The 21,563-nt window shown below is 41.2% G+C and overlaps 1 protein-coding gene across 1 annotated transcript in view; it reads right to left on the reverse strand.

Moving 5' to 3' along the window:
* Nucleotides 1-5,249: 5,249 nt before the first annotated feature.
* CAMK4 (calcium/calmodulin dependent protein kinase IV) overlaps nucleotides 5,250-21,563 on the reverse strand; it is a 174,410-nt gene continuing 158,096 nt past the window's right edge. The window contains exons 8-11 of the mRNA XM_052777728.1: nucleotides 16,717-16,792; nucleotides 12,125-12,251; nucleotides 9,830-9,982; nucleotides 5,250-6,964 (exon numbers count right to left, since the gene is read on the reverse strand). Coding sequence (XP_052633688.1) covers nucleotides 6,800-6,964; nucleotides 9,830-9,982; nucleotides 12,125-12,251; nucleotides 16,717-16,792 — 521 coding nt within the window. The 3' untranslated portion in view covers nucleotides 5,250-6,799. The remainder of the gene's footprint in view (nucleotides 6,965-9,829; nucleotides 9,983-12,124; nucleotides 12,252-16,716; nucleotides 16,793-21,563) is intronic.

A 21,563-nucleotide genomic window follows, 5' to 3' on the forward strand; every position in this document is an offset into this window, starting at 1 on the left:
TCACACAAGTGCCTTTATTGCTGTGACTAGGCCAAGTGATTTAAATGGGCCTAGTCATTTTGATTACCTTCAAGCAGAAGTGTAAGATGGAGCTTAACAGCCATGTCTCAGATATATGGCCCTTAAACAGCCACGGGTCTTTGCACTTTACTCTTCATACACCCTGTTTGGTTAGTTAAGTATGGTAATTTGATCACTGGACATCTGCAAAACCTACAGCTCCTCTGGCTTCTCCAGAGGGGAGAGAGAGAATTCCTTGGGCAGGATTAAAATAATATTACCTCATCACAACTAAAGTGCTGCCCAACACTATTGCTTTGACAGAGGTTGGAAGAGGGCCTGCCTTGGGGCTGCAGTGTCAAAGGAGACATGGACAAACAACTATTGACTTTGTGGACAATTAATTTAAGTTTCCTGAATTAATGAAAAAGCTTTATTTTGGAAGGAGTCGTTCCAAAGGGTATGGCAGATGATACTGAGGGCTGATATGATAAAGCAGACCCCTGTGCACCGTTCTGCGGATGAATAAATATGACGCAGTGGCTACTAGAGCATATTGTCTCTGGGATAAATCACACGCCATTCGCAGCTGTAAATCACACCCAATGGCTTGCCTCAGCTTTTGAGTTACCAGAATAACTGTCTAAAGTCTATGACACAGTAATTTCAATTAGGAGAGCTATCCCAGATCCACCCAACATTCTGCCAACACTCTAAATGGCAATGCTGCATAAAATATGATACTAAGTATATCAACCGGTATTAAGTAAATGATATTAAGAATATCATTGGTCATAGTACACATGATATTTTTCAGAGCTCCTAAGCCTGATGTACTTCTTTGGAATGACCTAAACCACATCTTCTCCACAGAATGAAAAAAACGCTGTTGACAAAGGAGCTTCCTGGTGCTGAGGACCAGAACCTGGCACGGTGCTGTTCTTGTGCCACTTTTCTCTGAACCCCTCAAACCAAGTGTTAGCAGTTCGTACAGCCAAAGCATCTACAGCAGCCCAGATGCCTTTATTTTCTGTTGGGAAACTAACTCAAGGAGCGGTATTCTTTACTGGTTCTGTCTGGCATTTTTTGCACAGGACTGGGCTATTTCTCTCAGCCAGGTATAGGCTTTTGAGAAAGGAAACAGAAGGTGCCAGAAAACAGCGTGAGTCTAGGAAATGGGGAGGGAAAGGAGAAACACCTCTCCCTGGGTACTAACTGACAATGACAAATCACACCAAGGGTGGCTCACAGAGGAATCTATTTATACTTAACCAGTAAAACCCACACTCTTTTGGGAGCACTAGAAACTCAAAAGAGCAGGAGTGAAACCATGTGATGGACCCACGGGCAACAGCAGATTTGTTAGGGCAGCACAGGTGAAACGTGCCAAGCATCAGATGGCTCTTCTCCCTCTGACTGGCAGCTGACAGCTCTTCCTGGGTCCCCCATGGGGTCCAGGGCCAGGAAAAAAGATGAAGCTTAAAGTAGCTGATACTATGGGACGAGCTCTATACTACTTAATAGGAGCAAACTCATGCTGTTTAATATACCTTGGCCAGTAAACAACTTCTCAATATGCAAGTTGAGGGATAGATTGTCAGTTCTTGGTCACATGTGCTGTGGATGGAGCATCACCTTGCAGGGGCCTCTGGCGCAGTTTAGGGCAGCTGTAACCCATCACAAAATGCTGTGCTTGTGTTGTCACCCCACTTCAGCCCATGTCCTGAGCATGTGAAAGGACAAGGGCACTGAAACACTTTTCTCCATGTGTCTTGGTATGAAGGAGCCAGAGGTGGGGAAAACTCTGTACCATGGTATTTATTAATGTTTCATACCTTGATATCCATTACACTGAATTTCATCCAGCGATGATCTATGTGTACAAGAATCTTAAACACTATTGTTTCAGTTCCAGCTGAGTAATGCTGGCAAAGGGCAAAAGACGGCTTAAAAGGTTACTGCAACTCTTAATACAGACATGGCTCATAGAGACTGTTCAGCAGTCTCTGCCTCTCTTTTGATAAATGTATCTATTTGTGTATGCATGTACATATATATATATTTTAATAATATATATCTATAATTTTATTGATAAGTTCAGAATTGGGCCACTTTGACTATTCTATTCTTTTCCTGCTTCTGTACTACGCCTATCCCCACAGTATCTTAATGCCTTCCAATAATGACTAAGTTCATGACTGCGTTCATGTTCTTTGTTCCCCCCTGGAAGGATAGAAGAGCATGCAATGCAGGGGTTTTTTTTTTTGCTTTTGCTGGATTTTTAGTTATATTCATGCACATCATTCCATCCTTATGTAAGTTAGAGGATTCACACTCCAAGGGATGCTCTCCATACTGACCCTCCATCAATCTTCACTGAATTACACTGGCCAGAAGTTTTACCTCCCAGACAGAAAGCAAAATTTTGCTTATATGAAGAATCTAGAGACTTGTCAGTAAAAGTTTATACACGATCTGGAACTAAGATCTTCACATTCCAGATACAACCAGACTAGGTAATTATTTTATTCCTATTTTCCTCCTCTTCGTTCCTTATAATTTTATTTTATTTTTATTTTGCAATGCAGCTGATGGTTTTTGTTCAATGCAACATGGTATTGTGCAGGGGCTTATCAGGGAAGTTAAATTTCTTTATACAAAAGCAGAATTAACTCTCATTACTGTAGTTGTATGTTCTAACTGAAATTACTCTGAAAGGGAGGAAAGGACATTCTTTGAGCTATTATTGTTTTGTAAAGTAACTTTAAGGATGTTCTGAGCTGTCTCTTTGTTTACGTTTGGTATCTTCAGGACTTGCTTGTATCCCTGCTGTTGTGCTCTAGGTCTAATTGTGCATCTTGCTTGGTCAGCCTCATTCCTGCTTTTCTCCCATATAAGAAGGTACTTTTTGTTACATGAATGCCATGACTACATAAGCTGTACACTCATAACCTGAGCAGCAACAAGGTAGACTCAGCCACAAAAAACTGAGCTCTCCACCAGGAGAAATACACAGCATTTGCACAAGCCAGGGATCGAGACACTGTACTGAGACTCACGAGTGTCCGTCACTCTGTAAGCAGGCAATATGCAGGACACTGTCCAAGGATCTGCTGGGAGTCCTCCACCCTACACCTTCATATGCCCCTCTTAAAAAAAACCCCAAGAGGTGCACTGCAGGGCTCTGCGTTACAGCATGCCCCAGAATGTGTGTGGGAGGTGAGGGACAGCTGCCAGTCATTATTTGGAAATGGGTGTTTATTCTCCAGAGTCCTGCATTTGCTGCTTAGCAGATGCTGCTATCCATCTGCTAAGCTGGACACTGACAACTTCCAGCATCTTCTTCCCTTTCCCTGCTGCTGGGCTGCAGAAAATGCAGTGTTGTCCTCAATTCCCCAACAGCTGCCAGCTGCGTCTGTGTTTTGCTCACAACATGAGTTGTAGGAGAAGGACCTTTATTTGGTAAGTGCTGAGGCCCAGCCACCAGTGAGCCACAGCCTCCTCCAGCCTGGGACTCCCTGCTGATCTGAGCCCCTTCCAAAAACTTTTTGGTTGCTGCTTTTATTCTGCTCTAGTACCACACAGCTTTTTAGAGCATGTTGCTTTATTGACGAAGGCATGGGGTCCTTGCAAAGGGGATGCTGGGCAGTTTTTGTCACTCCTCTCCACATGCCTGACAGTCTGCTCTCTCGTGGGTACAGAGCCCTTGGTACTCTTCTTCTGAAGCACGTGCTGTATAACAAATTTTTGCCTTGATGCTCTTTAGCATTCAAAAGTTTGATTATGGTGTGTCTGCATCTTTACAGCATGCTTGCACAACGTGAAGTACAAACTTCACCTAACAAACCAGCACCAGGCTCATGCAGTGCAAGCTACTGTGTCATCTGCAAAATAGCAAGCAAAAGTGTTTGAAATGACAGGAAATCTGTACTATTTTGGAGGAAATCTTTCTGAACTTGTAAAAAACCCTGTTGTTGTGCAAAGGCAGGACATCATTAGCCATTTAACAGCCATCAGATCCTCAGCCTAGGTCTCAAATATTAGACTTTAATTGGCTAATACCACAATCTGCCTCTAAAGGAAAAGTTTTGCTAAGTTCAAATACTTGAAAAAGATGGCAAGTTCCCCCTGTTGTACTTGAAGGACTTTGCTAATGTGTTAAACATTTTAAAAACTTAAAGCTTAGGATTTCAACAGAAAAGAGCATCAGTAATTTTCTACCTAATTTATAACCACAGATGTGGAACCGGTCCACCCCAGTAGTTTTTGGGTGTGTTCATATTCTTCAGCCACAGTAAGACACTGGTGTTGCCCTCCCAAGTCTGAATTATGGCAGATGCCAACAGGATGCGATTTTTCAGACAAAACCAATGCATGTAACACTGCTTTCTTCAGTTACATGCATACACCCTAGTGCTGCTCTTCCTTCTGTATAATGCTGTCACACATAAGCCAGGCATAGTACTTTACTGAGTCACATATTGGTAATTCACTCAGCACAGACATCCTGATTACTTCATATTGAGCATAATAAAAGAAAACTAAGCAAAACCAACTGAAGCCCCAGAGCCTTTATGCACAAGACTGAGCTGCCTCTGAGATCATGCTGTCACAGAGAGGTCTCCAGTTGCATGGCATCAGTTCATATTTATGATATGCTATGGTATAATTTAGCAAAGAATAACTTTAAGAATCAGCTGGGACTACTTTTCAGCTCAACAAACCATGTTTCGGATGAATATATTTCTGCTCAAGCACTCATAGATGAACAACGACTGTGCAGCTGGCCCCACTTCTGCAGATTAGAAGCAGCTATCCCAAATGAAAGAGGAAACATTACAGAAATCCCAACCTCTCCCATCAAACCTCCCCACCGACCGAACTCGGATGGCTTCACCACTGTAACTGGGGGAGGAGACCTGTAGCTGAGAAATGCATTCATCCTGCAGTCACCTCACAGGAGATAAGAAAGATAGTAAAAAGTGAGACATGTGGATGTACCAATCACCTTCTCCAAAGTGATTAGTCTTACTGTACTTGTTTTCAGGGAAAAATAATGCAAAAGTGTCTTGTTGGCTTGGTCACAGCTGCCATGCCCCCACCAGCTGTTTCAGCTGACCTCAAAATGTGTCACCTGGGAAAAGGATGGATGCACGTACTTCAAAGTTCAACTGTGCTTAATTAGCAAACCTTTTTGTACAAGTTCAAAGAGTTGTAAGAAATGGATAAAAAATCTCAAGTACAATACATTCATCAGCATGCATTCTCAACTAGTAAAGACAGTATCTTTAATCTTCCTTTTTATATTAATCTAGATTACACTTTATTTATAACATTGTATTATCCTTTAATTTCACCAGGAAATGCAGCTACTGAATGTTTTATTAATGACTTGTTTTTTCAGTAGCTGATATATTTTTTCAAGGCAAGTTGTGCAAGGCCTAACAACATGAAAACAATTAAAGCAAAAGAGGAATGTTGAGTGTATTAGGGTCTTAGGTAACTACCAGTATTAAAAAGTTTAACAAACACAAATGACATTGTTGTACATTCAATAACATTATGAAATTCACATGCTATTAAAGTGATAACAAACAAATATATACGGTCATACATACTGATGCATGTTAGCTTTTCAATTCCTATCAATTACGTTCAACAAAAAAATCAAGATAGCTGAAGAGCCTGACACTAATTTTGCAGGGTGATCCATGCACACAGCTTTTAACTTAGGACACAGGAGCTCTGGGTGGATGCAAGATCTGTGCTGGTGGATCACTTTACAGGAGGGGTCCTTTGTTAGGAAAATATGGACTAATTATGCTGACAAGTGGAAACTGGTTGCTTATGAGGTTAAATTATCTGGGAAGCAACTAGATTATACTACTTGCTCCCAGACCAGAAGAGTGTTTCCCCAGAGCAAAATCATTAAGTTGTGGAATAGCTTCCTTCAAGCATTTACAACTTGTATAATTGCAGATTATTCCCTTAGGCCCTATAAAAACATCTTCTAGCTGCACAGTTTAGAAATTAATGAGTAAATATAATGGTATTTAAAAAATTTGCATCTACTCTAATCCTCTTTTAGTCTATCATTTTGTTTTGCTAACACTTTTACTAGAGAATGAAATAGCAGAAATCTTGAGTAATTTTGGTTGTCATTAAAATACTGTATATAAACAGGAAAAGTCAGAATAAGGCAATCTCAGCACAAGCTTGAGGAATGTACATTTTCATGCCCAGTGGAACTAACATTTCAATTTCTTCCCAGAAGTAGTGGAATGTTTTTTACATATAAATCCCCAAATACTTTTTGAATTTTACAGATAAAAAGCATTATTTCATACATCAGTTTTAAAAGCATTGGCTTGGTATTTCCTTCCATTTTGTCTGCGGCAGGACTATGAATCTGGAAGGAAGCAGTTCAAAGAAACTCACAACATATAGAAGACACCTACTTCCATAAAACCAAATTAAATAGTATTTTGTTTCAAATGCCATCTAGAAACACTGGATAGATGTATATGAAGTATATGCATTATGGTAGGTAGTTAATTCATCCCCATGTTTTTACCTGCCGGTATTACTGCAAATAACACTGTTTCCATGACATGCCTTATGGAACAGTTTACTATTTTCATAAGCAGCCACATGCATTGAAGGTAGGATCACCAGCCAGTGCATTTGGCACCCCAAAGCAGAACCAGAGAGGCCAAGCTTACGAATCTCTTGCTGAATGACAAGTTAGCTGGTGTATGAAATGACAGATCTCAGCTGAAACAAGGAAGCACACATTGACCTAAGACATTTCTTCTGGAGCTGCTTCTGCTTCCTGAGTGGGTTTCTCTTCGGGTTTGCCATCATGGATGGGAGACGGGTTACAGCTGGGCTTGTTGCTTTCGTGCGCGCTGTGACTGCTGGCGCTGCCAAGGCGAGTTGATGCCACCACAGCTTTTACTGCAGCCTGAGAAAGAGAGGATCAAGCAAACATTCCTTAAAGGACACAGTCTGTCAGCACTGCAGCCATAGCATTGTCCCGTTAGGGAACGTAACCACATTTAGTCTTCATGGTAATGTCACATTCGGATACCCGCCTGGGCCTGGGCAGATTTAGAAGGCCACCTGAAATACTGGACTGAGGTTTAAAATCACTGCTTTCACAAGGTTACAAGTTGGCCAACATGAATCAAATTTTTTTTCAGCTGCACATGCTGCATTTATTTTTAGAAACTACTTCAGATCTCCTGTGCTGAAGTTAGATGGCAAAAAGAAAGTTATCTTCCGTCATAATAATAACAGTATTGTCACTGATTATTCCACGAAAAGTTCACAAAGGGAAACAATATTTATCACTATTGCACTATTGCATATGCCAAGCACAATGTTGCAGAGCCTACAGGCAACTTGCTATGTATATATATAAATACACATTGGGGATAGGCTCTCATGTCACATAAAATGTCACAAAATGAAGACGTGCATTAAGACAGTTACATTAGCCCTTGCCATGAAGACTTTTATTGCCTGAAAAAACAAACATACAGAGGTGAGGAAAAGAAATACTAATCTCTGTGTACAACAAATCTAGCTATTTTTGACTTGGCTAGCTTTCTGCTTAGGCATCACAGAACAAGCGGGTCTGCAGGAAGGGATGAGGAGTATAGCAAGTTTTGTGGATGGTTTGGAGACGTAACTGTGCAAAAAAAAAAAGGAAAATAAAAGAAAAATAAGATGCTAATGAAAAAACAGACTGTATAAACATTGGCAAGAAAGAAGACTCAGCTAATATAGAATATGAAGTCAAAGTGCAAGGCATAAGCCAATGAAAGCGTCAATAATTTAGGAAGTGAGTCTAGGCCTCTTAAAGGAAAAATCACAAACATCCACATGAGTGTTGAGAGGACTTTGGACAACAGATTACAAACAGAACAGGCCACTCAATGATATTACAATGTATAAAGATACTTCTAATGTAATTTACTCTCACTAGTCATGTGGTTGTTTATGAAGCAAATTCAACACAATCTATGAAAAGCCAAATCCTGACTGACAGCTTAAGAGTTATTCTATAAAAATAGGTCTTTAAGTAAAGAAAGCCTGCTGCTGGACTTGTCTGTTGGAAAAGAGAGGATAATTTTATATTATTCTTACTAACAAAATAACAATTAAAGCATGTATTCACTACCTGGTTTTCTGCTTTGCTCTTTTTTTTTGGACAGGAATTAATTGTCTAAAAATTCATGGTTCATTTTATGCATATATATGTGTAAAACTATTAACTCTACAATAACTGCTAACTCCAGTTAATTCTCTTAATAATTGGAGATTTGGTCATTTAATCTTTAATAGAGAAGTAATGAAGAAATAAACTTATAAAAAGCAACAGTTTTTAAACATAGAAGTATAAGTTGGTTGACTATAGGGATCTAAATAAACGGCTTCAAAATCTTATTGGTGATCAAAGGTGTAAAAATATGAAGAGCATGAAAATCAAAACATGCAAAAGGGGCACACATTTCTTTGTCACCTCCTGGGCAGGGAATGTAACAGCTCATTCAGAAATAATGAAATTCATGACTCTGCTCATGCTCTGAAATCATTGTGATATAACAACGTTGCACGGCGTCTTCAGTGAATATGCAAGTATCTTGCTGTAAGGGTACAGAAATCCTTCTGAAGAGAACAATGTTAATAGACACGTTTAGTCAGTTCTGCACAGGCAAAGCATCACTGTGAATTGTATCTACAGTGTCTGAGACCTTTGTAAATGACAAAACTTTTTTCTTTGTCCTGTAGAGATTCTCTGTCACAGTTTCCTACTAATACTGAAAAAAACCGAGCAAAAACAAAGTTAAGGGTCATTGTTTGTGAATTTGGTTTTGCATGGGGGTTGTAAAGCTCTCAGAGTATATGCTTTTTACTCTTATTCCCCAGGGCTACAATGGCAGCTTCGCTGTAGCTGTTGGTAATAATTTCTGTGCTGAAGTAACCCTGGTAGTCTCTCCTAAGGAGACACAAATCTTTAACAACTGAAGGGATTAGGCGAGAAGAAAGTTTCCTGATGTTATGTCAGTTAGATACCCAGCTGCCTGCTTCTTACCATGGTAGGTATGTAGATTAGTTGGTAAAGGAGCATACTGGTGACACAAAACCTAATGGTATTTTCAGCACAGGCCCTACCTGCACTCCTGCCTTGCAGTGCTTAATTTCCAGATAAAGAATGCTATTGCACATTTGCTCTCAGAGGTACTTGGAAATGCATGTTTGGGGCCTGTTAATTTCAACCCACACATTTTATGGACCTACATGTCTGAAATGCTGACTCTAGATCATACAGAAAGATGGCTTAAGCTCCTGCTTTGTATTGATAGGTATAGAAACTGAGGGTGGCTTACAAATCAAAATATGCTATAGCAGATAAAATATCTTCCAGATTCATGGATGCTCATGAAGAAACTACTCTGAATTTTGTTCTTTCTGTTCACTACTCTAAGGATGTACCAGCAGTACAGGACAGACAGATAGACAGGAGCAAGGAAGGAAGAAGGGAAGAAAGGAAGGAAGGAAGGTAAGGAATTTGCAAAAGCTGTGTATGTTCTCAGCAGTTCTGTCTGTGTAGATAGAGTTTTCAATCAACGTCACCCATTTTTTTTTGTTTGGCTGCAGACATCGGCTAAGCCAGCTTCAACTTCTTCATCAATCATCTTAAAGAAAAAGCTTCCATACCACTATGGAATGTTGTCCTGAAAAGTGTGCAAGGTTTCTGTAAGGCTACTAATTTAATTGCATGCTTTCATAGCCAAAACAGAGACTCTGTCCAGAGACTTGCCTTAAGTTTACGCCGAGCATTGAATTCTTGAAGTTTCTTTTGTGCGTTGTCCATATGTGCAAAGTTTGCTGCCTTCCCTGTGACCCATGGGTGCTGCAAAGCCTGTAGACTGGTGAGGCGTTTCTTGGGGTCTAAAACAATCAACTTTTTGACCTTCACCACAAGGAAGAAACACAAGACTGTTAACCTTATTCTTCATTTACGTTTACCGAGCTTTGCATTTTGGGGCTTTGGTCTTGGTTTGGGAAGCATCTTAGTGAAACACATTCTAAGAAACCAACAAGAATTTGCATTCAGGTCTTCACAGGTATTTTGTTTCTGGAATTTCTTGGTCCTCCATAAATAACATCTGAATAAGACAGCCAGTAAGGGGTAAGGGGAGAAAAAGAATCAGCCAGTTACCAACATTTCTAAGAGTATGTACAAATGCAGCTGGCCTGTATCCGCCATAGGCTGTTTTATGTCTGAATTGTGATGTAAACCCTAAGAGATTCTCAAAGTACCCCCAGCCAGGCAGTTCTCTTAGCAGTATCCCCACTTGTGGATTTGGACAAGGTTTAAACTGTATTAGAAAGTTTAAATTCTAGTCTGTGCAACTCGTGCAGTCACTGCAAGGTACATCACAAATGAAATGTGTCTTTCTGTCACTGTAAAACCTCATGTACACATCAGCTAAAAAGTACTGTACAAGTACTCTCTTAGCCCACTCTGAAAATAACTCTGTTTATGCCATTCTTTCTGTTATTGAGACCAGGGAAGCTGCAGCTCTCCAAACACAACAGTAGGACATTTTTGGGAACAAGACACTGCAGACATACCCCTGGGAGTGGAGGTGGTACAAACTGCTGGTTACAAAGTGTGTCCAGGCAAGCTGCATTTCATGGGTTTTGCTGTATGTCTGGACAAGTGGTGTTTTAAAAAAACAGAAGGGTGAGGATGAAGTAAAGAAATACACTGATAGTACTCAGCCTTGTACTTGCACAACTCTCCTGACTGCACACCCTCTTGGAGCAGAGTGTGAGTGATGGCACACGGCTCCACCACTGCTATGTGCCCAAGTGTGAGGGGAGGACTCGCTTTATGGGTCTCTGAAATTTCCCTACAAAGAACTATTAAAGAAAGATGGTGCACTGAAGTGGGTGCAGGAGAACAGGCATTGTGATGAATACCTGCTGTGCATCCACAGAAGAGGTCAAGTTAAGCAAATCACTTCAAGTCAACACCCCAGAACTGCCCACAGCATGGGTTTTGAGAGCCATAGCCTTCATCCTTATCTACAACTTGCTGTACAGTATTCAAACCCCAAACTCTGAGCTTTAGTGTAGCAAAATGGTAGGGACCAGTTTGGATCAAAGCTCTCTGTATACAATAAATGAGCAGCTTTGCTGCAGGCTGCTGTTTATTTGGGTTTTGACAACACAAGGCAGTAAATTATATTTTTTTGACCTTAGAAAAACTTCACATCTAATACAACAACAACAAAGTACTTCGAACTTCTATGGTAGTTTTTGAGGCATCTTGAAGTACTTTACAAACACTAATTATGTAGTATTTTATGGCATGGTTTGTATAAGTAATATGAAACTGAGCATTTGCGTCTTCAGTGCTAATTATAGAACTGAATTATGCAAGTTATTGTTGACTAAAAATCAAACTCAAGCATACCTATCTTTGCAGATCAGTATCTCCTGGATCCAATTTACTTTATCCAGTAATAAAAGAACACAGTGCAGATAGCACAGCAGCCCTTGCATTTTGCTAATGGACCATATTTATTAATGGTGAGTCTTTCCTCATCTCCTGAGAAAAAACTTAAATGGACAGAAAAGGCTGTCAGCAAAAACAGGGTGGGGTGGGTGTGGGCTTCACTCCTTTTTTATAGTCTTCCTCCAAAGTTCAGACTTGGAAACTGCACAAAATACAGGGCTTGTTTCTACATTCCCCTGAAGGTGGTTGCCCTGCAAAGAGGAGCAATGAAATACCTCAGAGCTAGCATGAAAGGCAGGCATACTTGAACACTGTGACAGCTGCCAACAGTCTGTTGTTAGCTCACAGATGGACCTGAACATCCATGGTTTTGAGTGCAAAATTACAGCACTGGACTAACGGGATATTTAACAGCACCATAATATACCAGAGATAAGAAGAAGAAAAGGAAGGAGCCATAGGAACAATTAATTAACCAATTATTCTGCCCCCACCCCAAAATTGACTCTCTCTCTTTCAGTGGAAGTGATACTAGCCAAATATGTGTCAGCAAAGACACTCCAGTCTCATTGTTGCTTTAAAACTTACTAAATCCTTGGCATTCAGAGACACATCATCCCACCAGGGGGACACAAAGTCATATTCACAGTTCAGGATTCTCTTAAACATGTACTGATCTCCCCTTTCATCATAAAATGGTTCAAAGCCACAAAGTCTGCAAGGATAAAAAAGAAAGAAATTTATCAAAGATTAGTCTTGTGTCGTTAGAAACAGTTCCTGTTATTATCTTTCCCTACTTCGTGTCCTGTAGACCCCTTCGGGAAACCAGACCTGGATGTACTTATGAACTCCTAATTCTACAGAGCAGAGCAAAATGGGGTCATAAGCATTCATAAGCAGTGGGAAAGGCTGATCAAATTGTAAATATTCCATTTTCGCATGTCTGTAATTGGAACTATTAATATAGGGACTTACCATAAGAGCAGTCATGCAACAATTGATATGTTTTACCTTCTACATGCCAGTAAACATTTTCTAGCAGCTCTTTGTTCTGCTGGTCTCAGACTGAAGTCCCTTGGACTATTTAGTCATTCCTCAGTCTGAAACCTTTGCTCATCCCTGCTCTCTTCTGTGAGTCTTCTCCAGTTTATGTGTCTTTTTGAAGTGGGTGCGAACACCATTCAGTGTGAGCACACCACAGAGTTGCAAATTAGCATAATGATGTTTTCTATTTTAATCTCCATTTCTTTGCTAACAACTCCTGACCTTGGATTTGCTTTTTTTGATTGTTTACAAGCACAGAGTTAACATGTTCATAAAGCAATTATCAGAATCCCTGTAACTCTCTCCTGAGGGACAAGAATTAGCTGAGGAACCACATTTTACCTGTGAAATTAGAAGTTTTTATATGTCCAGTTGGGACTGTTTTTTGCTTATGTTCATCACTGTACGTTCTTTCATCCTACCATCCACAAAACATAAAAACCTTCAGCAGGTTTTAATAATCAGCCCTTATCTTTACTTAGGTAACCTACATATTATCAGGCAATTCTGTAATCTCACTAACTGACTGCATTTATGAACATATTGAATAATACAGATCCCAACACAGATCCACACTGCTGGCCCTGGGGAAAGCAAACTCATAGAAGTGGTTACCATTTATATAAGGTCCTTTTTTCTGCTTCATTGCACTCTAATCATGCCTGCACACATAATCAGATGTTTTAAAGTGAATTTCCTATTCAACCAGTGAGCATTCTGAGCTAAACAGAAAGTCTGCTACTCTGCCTCCAGAAAATGCAACAAGCAATAAGATGATGTCAGGAAAACAACAGCAGATCATAAAGAACAAGACATCAGCTAAAACAAATTGAGAAAATTTAACCTTACATTTTAACTTGTTTTTGTATTTTTAAACCCAATCAGTGTGCTTACTGTCCTGAAAAAGGAGAGAGATGTTCAAGGAAAAAATGTGTTTTGGGGAGTGGTGTGGAGCCGTGGGTGGAACAGCTGCATCACTTTGCACTGCTGAAGAGGAGAAAACCTCTACTGTAAGCACATTCTGGGCACATTACTAATTTCCAAGTCTGGCAGAGATGGATTAAAACATTCAACCTCCAAATACCGTGTGCTTCAGTAGGTGGGAGCTGGTCACAGTCCCTCTGCTGCTCCCCTCCCGTTTGCCTGCCTCTCCCACCACCATTTCTGAGCTTGCTTCAGGTTGGCCCCTATCCCCACAGAGCACCTTTGCTGAGCAGAGTTGTTGGGCCACTAACTGGTTCAGTCAAACCTAGCTTCGGGATACCAGCTAACTGATGACATACAGTGAGACCATGCTTAAGGCTTGCTGTGACTGCATTGGAAGCCTTCTAAGTGATTGTCTATTTACTCCTGAAATTATTTTCATCTCAACTCACTACTATCACCTATTGTTGTCTTATTAACAATTTCTATGGATATGCTGCTACCTAAAAACCCTTCAATTTCAGCAGCCAGATTTTTCACTACATGCCAAGTTAGATGAATAAAACTAGAGGTGTGATTTCAAATTAGATAAATTAAACCAGGGTAAGACCCAGCGTGGCTGCTCTTGGTTTCATTTTGTTATGAAAACTCATTTTATTATGCTGATTCATTTTAAGCCAATTACATACCAAATAAAGTCAATGTAAACAGCTTCAAAATCAATTAAAAATGACCAGTGTTTTGTGCCTTTTGAAGTAAGTTAGTGAAAAAACACCTTTGATTAAATCAAAGCAATTTTGACTGCAGGCAAAGCCTCTGTATTTGTTGACCACTATCTGCATCTCAAATGTGCAGTAGAACTTCTAATGTGCTGCAGGAATACAAAAGGACTGGTCCTCTTTGCTGTTAAAACTAGAAATATGGCTTCCCTGGAATTATGACAGTTATCATCAATAGGTCTTAATATAATTTGCCTCAAGAATAATTGTTCTGTCAAAATACCTGTCAAAGTTTTTCTCAATCACATGGTAAGTCCACTTTGTATTGGTGAGAAGATACAGTTTTATGCACATCTTCTGTAGCATGGTAGTTAACTCTTACATCCACTCTATTTCGGAGGTACATACAGCAATGTACTTTTTTGACTGTACATAAATGCATTCCCTCTACTAAACTATGGGACTGAGACATGCAACACTGTCCTTTAGGCTGCAGGATTAATGAATTAGTTACTGTACATGTACCTTTCCGGTCTCAGCTTGTAATCCATCAGAAACATTGATCTACAAAGCTTTACACTCAATAGAAGCGTTTTAAATGTGCAATATTGTTGCAGCTAAATGGAAAAGATGGCCAAGTGGATTTGACTAGCACCCTTTTTGCCTAACTTGCTGCTGTAGGTCAAATTGGATTTCTAGAGTGGAGGAGAGGAACAGAAGGAGGAAGAAGAAGAGGAGTATCTGTACCGGTGGTGTCCCACCCACAGCACAAACTCACACGCTTGTGTTTACTCCCAGTACAGTGGCTTGGGAGCATCTCCTAAACAGCTGGGAGGTTTTCAAAGGCTGCATATAGCAAATGCCACTCCATATATTTGAACAGGAATTTGCTGTACGTTCTCGCTTGGAGCTTGCCTACACTTGAAAGCAAGTTCTGCTTAAGGAAGGCTCTCAATCTCAAGTACAACAACTATCCCTCAATCGTTGAATAACTAGGCAGGCCCATGGCTTAATCTAGATACCTTTGTAAAGGGACGACAAAAGGCACCTCTCCAATTTCAGGGACAGCCCTGCTGGCAAATTTTACATCTCTGCCACGTGTGGACCCCTAGAACTGACGAGAAAAGATCACCTGGCAGGCAGTATCTGAGATGTGATCTTCTACAGACTGAACCAGGCCTTGAGACAAAGATTCACATTTTAAAAGGAGCAGGTAACAAAATGGCAAATAGGAATATTGTAGCCTATTATTTACAGGCACCCAAAAGGAGAGCCGTGACTTATTTGAAGCTTATGTACAGAACAAAAGATGTTTTCTGATACTCCCATCAGAGTGTTTATATATCCTTACAAGTACTTTTAGTATAAACCCTGGAAAGTATAATTCTTTCTTTGAAAAAGACACAAAGAAAGTAATGGTATTATTACACACTGTACTTGCTGGACACAGTTAATGAGTCCTAGAAGGGGAAAGAAAATGGCCCGGATGTATAAAATCCTCCATATCTTTAATGTATATGTGTAAAATCCCATTTTCTTCCCATAAAAGGCATCCTGCAAGTATCACATACAACTACACAAGCCAGCTGAGCATTGGTGTTGCCAAGGGAATAAATGAAGTTAGTTATTCTCCCACAAAGAGAAGTGTCAATACATAAGATACAGTCTTCCCTTCTCAATAATATTTCTTTGAAAGATTCCATCGATACAATAAAATAATTACAGTGCTTACCAATTGAATTAGGACTAGCCATATTAAGATGCAGACTCAAGTGCCTACCTTTAGACACAAATGTTTTGAAATTTTGGTCTGCAGTTGCAACTTCAACTGTTTAAAATATGTATGGCCAGCATCGCTCACAGCCCTCTGTCAACAGTGTCTGGTTATCTTGTAAGAAGTGGAACACTTCAACATTAATCATTTAACCCATCAGACTGATTTGCAGACAGAGGGTCGAGGGCTGTTCCCTGCCTCCTGGCTGAGATGTTGTGAGACAGCAACACTGATGCTGCAGCTGAAGCTGTAGCAATGTCTGTGGCTGACACAGATGGGGCAGCTGCATTTGGGAATATTCACAGGCACTGTGGAACTACTGCAAGCGCCTTAACTTCTCCTTGCCCCACCTGTAGTTGAGAAACTGCTTAGGATCATAGTATATCTCACAGTTTATGCAAATGAGAAAAAAACATACGATACTTTCTGACACTTGTATGCTTGTATTTTTGCTTTCAGCAGCTTTGCTGCTATTCATTCACTTTAATAGCACGATTCTGTGCAGACCTTGCTGCTGTTCAGGAAGAAGTGTTATATTTACCAAATATATAACCCAAGTGTTTTGCCATGGTCCTCTAGGATTTGACTGACTTAAATAAGATTAGGAATATCATAATTAAAGTTCAGGATCTTGTGTTTTCCAACAGCACAGCTCATAATGTCATAAAAAGCTGCAGGCACTCACAAATGAACCACTCCGGGGCACTGTCTGCACTTACAGGATGTAGGTGATAATCCCCAGAGACCACATGTCCACCTCAGGGCCATAGGCACATCCCCGCAGTATCTCTGGTGCTGCAGATGATAAAACACTTGTCAATAAGATGAAAGTTGAATGTAGAAATAAAAGTCACAAAGTCAATTTAAGCTCCATGCACACTTGTAGGTGTCTTTTAAAAAGTTAGGGCCTGTTCCTTTAAGCGCTTAATTAGGCAAATGATTCCCTTCACTGAGTATAAAGTAACAGAAATCATGTCCAAGCACAGCTAGAATAAAATGAAAAGTGGACTTTGGTTTCAAATTGCTTTTTAGATTTGTGAAAGCAACCACAGAAAGCTACAGCAGCACTGGGGCTGCAGTGTGACAAATGAGGTGCTACTTTTGCTTCAGTATTTTACTTATTTACTTGGTACTTTATTTAGGCTTTATTTTTGGTATTCTGTTTTAATTATAAGGAAAGACAAGACCATTTCAGGCAATTGCTTTTGGTGCATTGCAGAGCAGGTGGAAAGGCCAGGCAGTCTTGGGGGACTCTGGCTCTGCAATGGTGAAGAGGAGTTAATCTCTGCTCAAGCAGCTTGACAGACACACCTCGAGGAAAGCTGAGCAGACTGCCACATCCCCCAGACGGTGTCTGTTGCTGCTGTTTGTAACTAAAAATGTGCTTGGCTGCACACTCAAACCGTGATGTGCCTACCTCAAGTACACCTGGACCCTGTGCCCCCCAGGCCTCGTAGCTCCGCGCATCCTCAAGGTTTGCCTCCGACTGGGCAAAGCTCCTGAGGTGGCAGAATGAAAATGCCACGTCTCCAGAGAAGGAAATGGAAGTGCTTGATACTGGGGGAGGCAAGACCCTTCCTTCACTCACCTTTTGGCCACAGACAAAAGTACCCAAATAATTAGGAAAAAATAATTAAAAAGACACTGCTGAGCCACACGTCCACATATCAGTAGCCCTTTTTCTCAGCAACCATTGTATCTGTATTAATATCCATCAGATATATGGCATGTCAGCAAAGCCCCTGAGCCCACTGGTTCTACGATGCACATGGGATGGCTGCCACATTTCTAGGGCACAGTGGACTTGCTGCATCTATGCCCATCAATGCTGCAGCACGTACTTTTGCATCTCTTTGCCCTCTCGAATTACACTTTCACAGTCATGAGCAGCAGGGCCAAGAAGGGTTGGGGCTTCCCAAAATGTATGATAGGTCCCTGCTCAGCCTGAAGCTTTGGTTGCCCATCCAGACTGACCCAGGCTGCTGGCACGCTCCTGCTTTGCTCCAAGCCTGTGCGAGGTCTCCATTGGGGCAGCTAGCTCTCCCGAGGAATGGGCTGCAACATGGCATGATTTTAATCAGAGTATGCACAACTCCATAATGGCCTCCAGGCAGCTGTCTCAGACTTTTTCAACTTACCTGAAGGATTTACTATGCAAGGAACACATGAAGCATTTTCACAAAGCATTAATATAGAAGGCAAAGGACATTAATCACTAGGTTTGCTCCATACCACTTGTACAGCTGGCAGCTGGGCAAAAGCTTGCCAGTCTAAGTGCAGACTTTCCCTGCCTTCTTATTCTTCTGCTAAACAGATGAACAGAGAGGGGCTGGTTTTGAGAAGGGACACTAGGTCCCAATTGATTTCAACTCAGGTCAATTCGTAGCTAACAGGACAGCCTACATGCAAAGCAGCCAATGGCCTCAGAGAAAGAGATGGAGACGGACCAAGAAAAGAGATGTTAACCACCGTTCTCCCTGCCATGTTTGTTAATGCCATGTGGGGGGTTCTGAAGTAAATAGGACGTTTTTTCTGTTTAATGGCCAATATGATTCCTCTTCTAGAGAACAGGATGCTTCTTGGGATGTCTTCTTGCTCAGGATAAGGGCAGAAGACACTTTCTGCCCTTTCGCTTTTCTCCTCCTTCCACCTCAGTATTGTAAAATGGCTACAAAGCAGACCAAAGATTTGTATACACAGGTCTGCCTTGCTATCTGGACTGTGATTACACAGTTATACATCTTGTAAATATAATTTTTTAATATTTCCGGAAGTTTGCTTTTGGTGAATGGATTTGACTGATACATTGCTGTTAGTTTAGAAGTTGGCTGTAACAGACTGATCATGAATCACTGCTCTGCACTGGCTTATTTTTATGGCTACTGTCAGAAACCACTTATGCCCTTCTTGTTAAGTTCACTGAAAGCAGAATATATCAGCAAGTTAAGTTCTTTGTGACCATCTTCTTGCTTTCAGTCCTCTGCATCACTTTGCACATCCCAGGGACTGTAGATTGGTAAGTCTTGATGCCAAAGTATCCAGACTCCAGTATGTGTTTTTGTTGCTGTGTCCTTTCTGGAGAAGCTGCTGATCGCTGGGTGGGCAGGATGTGGGAGTCGGCAGCCTGTGACTATCAATTATTCATGGTTTAATTTGGCATTTCAACAGTATTCCTCCTGGGTTTCCTCCACTGCTGGAAAGTAATGCTTGAATATTTTCCAGGCACCAGGAATTCTGCAAGGTCAGTTAACTCAGGTTGTAAAGCAAGGATTGCAGGTCCATGTCTGTAGGCATCTCAGGTCCATGTCTGTAGGCACAAAGCTCCTTTCTTTTCTCAGTACAGACATTCAGCCTCAACCCTCCCCACCAAGTCATCCCTACTCTGAGAGCTCTTCTGTAGGAATCAGCCTTATCCTATTTTTATGGTATACAAAGACAGGCATAAAAAGGGCTAAATACCAACTACAGTTTTATGGCATTTGTAGTATAAATGTCACAAGAGAAGACAAGCAGAACGTTAATAGCCATTACGTGAAGGACAGTTTTACAGAACTAAGCAGACTGGAATTCAGTGCTACTCTAAAGCATACTTGGCACCTGTATGTGCTTGGCAGAGAATGCCATACAAGGTAACAGACATGTCACCTGAATTGCATTATCAGCTGTGCTACAAGGTAACAGAGTAATCTTTTGGTCTTTTCCAATGTCCTCTTTCCTTTGCTTCTACAGTTACAAAAGCAAATGCCAGGTCTTTAGTTTCCACATGGTATGGCTCAGCTCTGTCCAAAACTACCTGAGATGCTTACCACACAGCACACTGCTAGCAACTTGCAGTCTCTTGTAGAAGCCCATTCAGGATCTAGAGTTCAGCAAGAATGGTAGAAATAGATTCCTCCACAAAATCACATTGGTTTCTGGAGGTAAGCATCCACCATGGGAAGCCCAGCAGGCTTGCACAGGTGTAAACAAGATCACCAGCCTCCCTGGCCATAAGCTGGTTTGCTGACATGGAAGTGCCTTGCAACGAAGGGCTGCAATCCTCTTTTGCCATAAGGGCTCGTTCTTTTGCATGTTCTGGCACGGAAGGATCCATTTCTGGGTCATTTTCTGGTTCCGGGACTCCAGGCAAGCTTCTGTGCATCTCCAGGAGCTAACTGTCCCTGCTCTGACACCAAAGCTGTGCACAAGGGTGCTCTTCTGGGAGCCTGACAGCATGCATGGGATGCCCTGCTGAAAGCTGCCAGGCAGTCAGTGAGGCTCCGTCCAGCTGCTGGCTGCTCAGCCTCGCACAGCTCAGCACCGCCATGGGAAACCCAGCCAAAACCCACCAGGGTCCTGCCCTGCTCTGCAGACCACCCACCCACAGGCAGGCTGGAGGGTCTCCACAGCGACGGAGCATCCTGCAGGCCCCTGCCGTCCCCTCCGACCTGGGGATGCTGCTGCTCACGAAAAGTCTGCTGTGTGCAGGGGATGGCCAGGCTGAGCATGCCCCCACCGGCAGCAGGACCAGCTCCTGCTGCAGCCCCGCAGGCAGAGTACAATGCTCCGGCCCCACGAGGGAACGGCCGCTGGGGCTCAGCAGCATCTTTTTAATTATTTTTTTCCAAGATCAGTTTTATGCTTGCTTTCTCCCTACTGTGGCAAGTTATGTGCTTGAACTCTGCTTTTAGATTTTGGATTTTTGGGGGGTGAGTTTTAGTTATATCCTCTTTGGATTACTGGTATCTGACATATAGCACAGCTATGGCATTGTTTGTCAGACGTTATGCATATGGCAATTGTAGTGTCCACTCTCTGCCCCGCTTATTTTCTCCCCAGAGCAATGGAGAAAAAAACCCACATTCCTAATTATTCACAGACTGTTACCAGTACTATGTTTTTTCACTTGCTTATCGAAACCTCACTTTCCCATATGACACTGAGTAAACATATTTTTACCTAAATGTGATTCTACAGAAATTTGTTTTAATTTGAAGTATCAGTGGTGGTTTTCTTGCATTCAAATTAGATGTCTCATATTATTAAAAGCCACAAGACTGAGAAGCATGAACTAGCTGTGATTTTGGAAAAAACAGAAACATGTAAGAACAGAGCAACTGAGACAAAACACAGTTTCTAAATGTTGCACACATCTTCCACAGTTAAACAAGTAGAAAGTGTCCTTAAAGGCCATCAACTGAAAAATAAAACCCCAACATCATTAAGTATATAATTTCCTAAGTTCTAAATTACTAAAGGAATTAAAATTACGATCCTTGTGTAATACAGTGCTAAGCTAACGAGTTAGATGTTTGCTTTGAAGTCATCCATAAACTCATGCTTGTTGATGTATTGTGAATGCACAGGCAAATTAGTCGTTTTGGTAAGCAGCAGTTCACGCTGACTCTCACTTTCTTGGTAAAACTGAAGCAAACTTATGATTTCGTTCTTATTTTGTGTAGGAGAAAAAAGGATTAGTTGAAACTGCCAAAGCCTTTTTAACGCTGAAAGAGATGACTAGATCTACACCAGCCACTCCAGTTGACAAGATCTGCCACAAAGTGCTCCTTGATATTGCACTCATAAT

The sequence above is a fragment of the Harpia harpyja genome, chromosome Z (genome assembly GCF_026419915.1).
Source record: "Harpia harpyja isolate bHarHar1 chromosome Z, bHarHar1 primary haplotype, whole genome shotgun sequence".
Taxonomy (NCBI): domain Eukaryota; kingdom Metazoa; phylum Chordata; class Aves; order Accipitriformes; family Accipitridae; genus Harpia; species Harpia harpyja.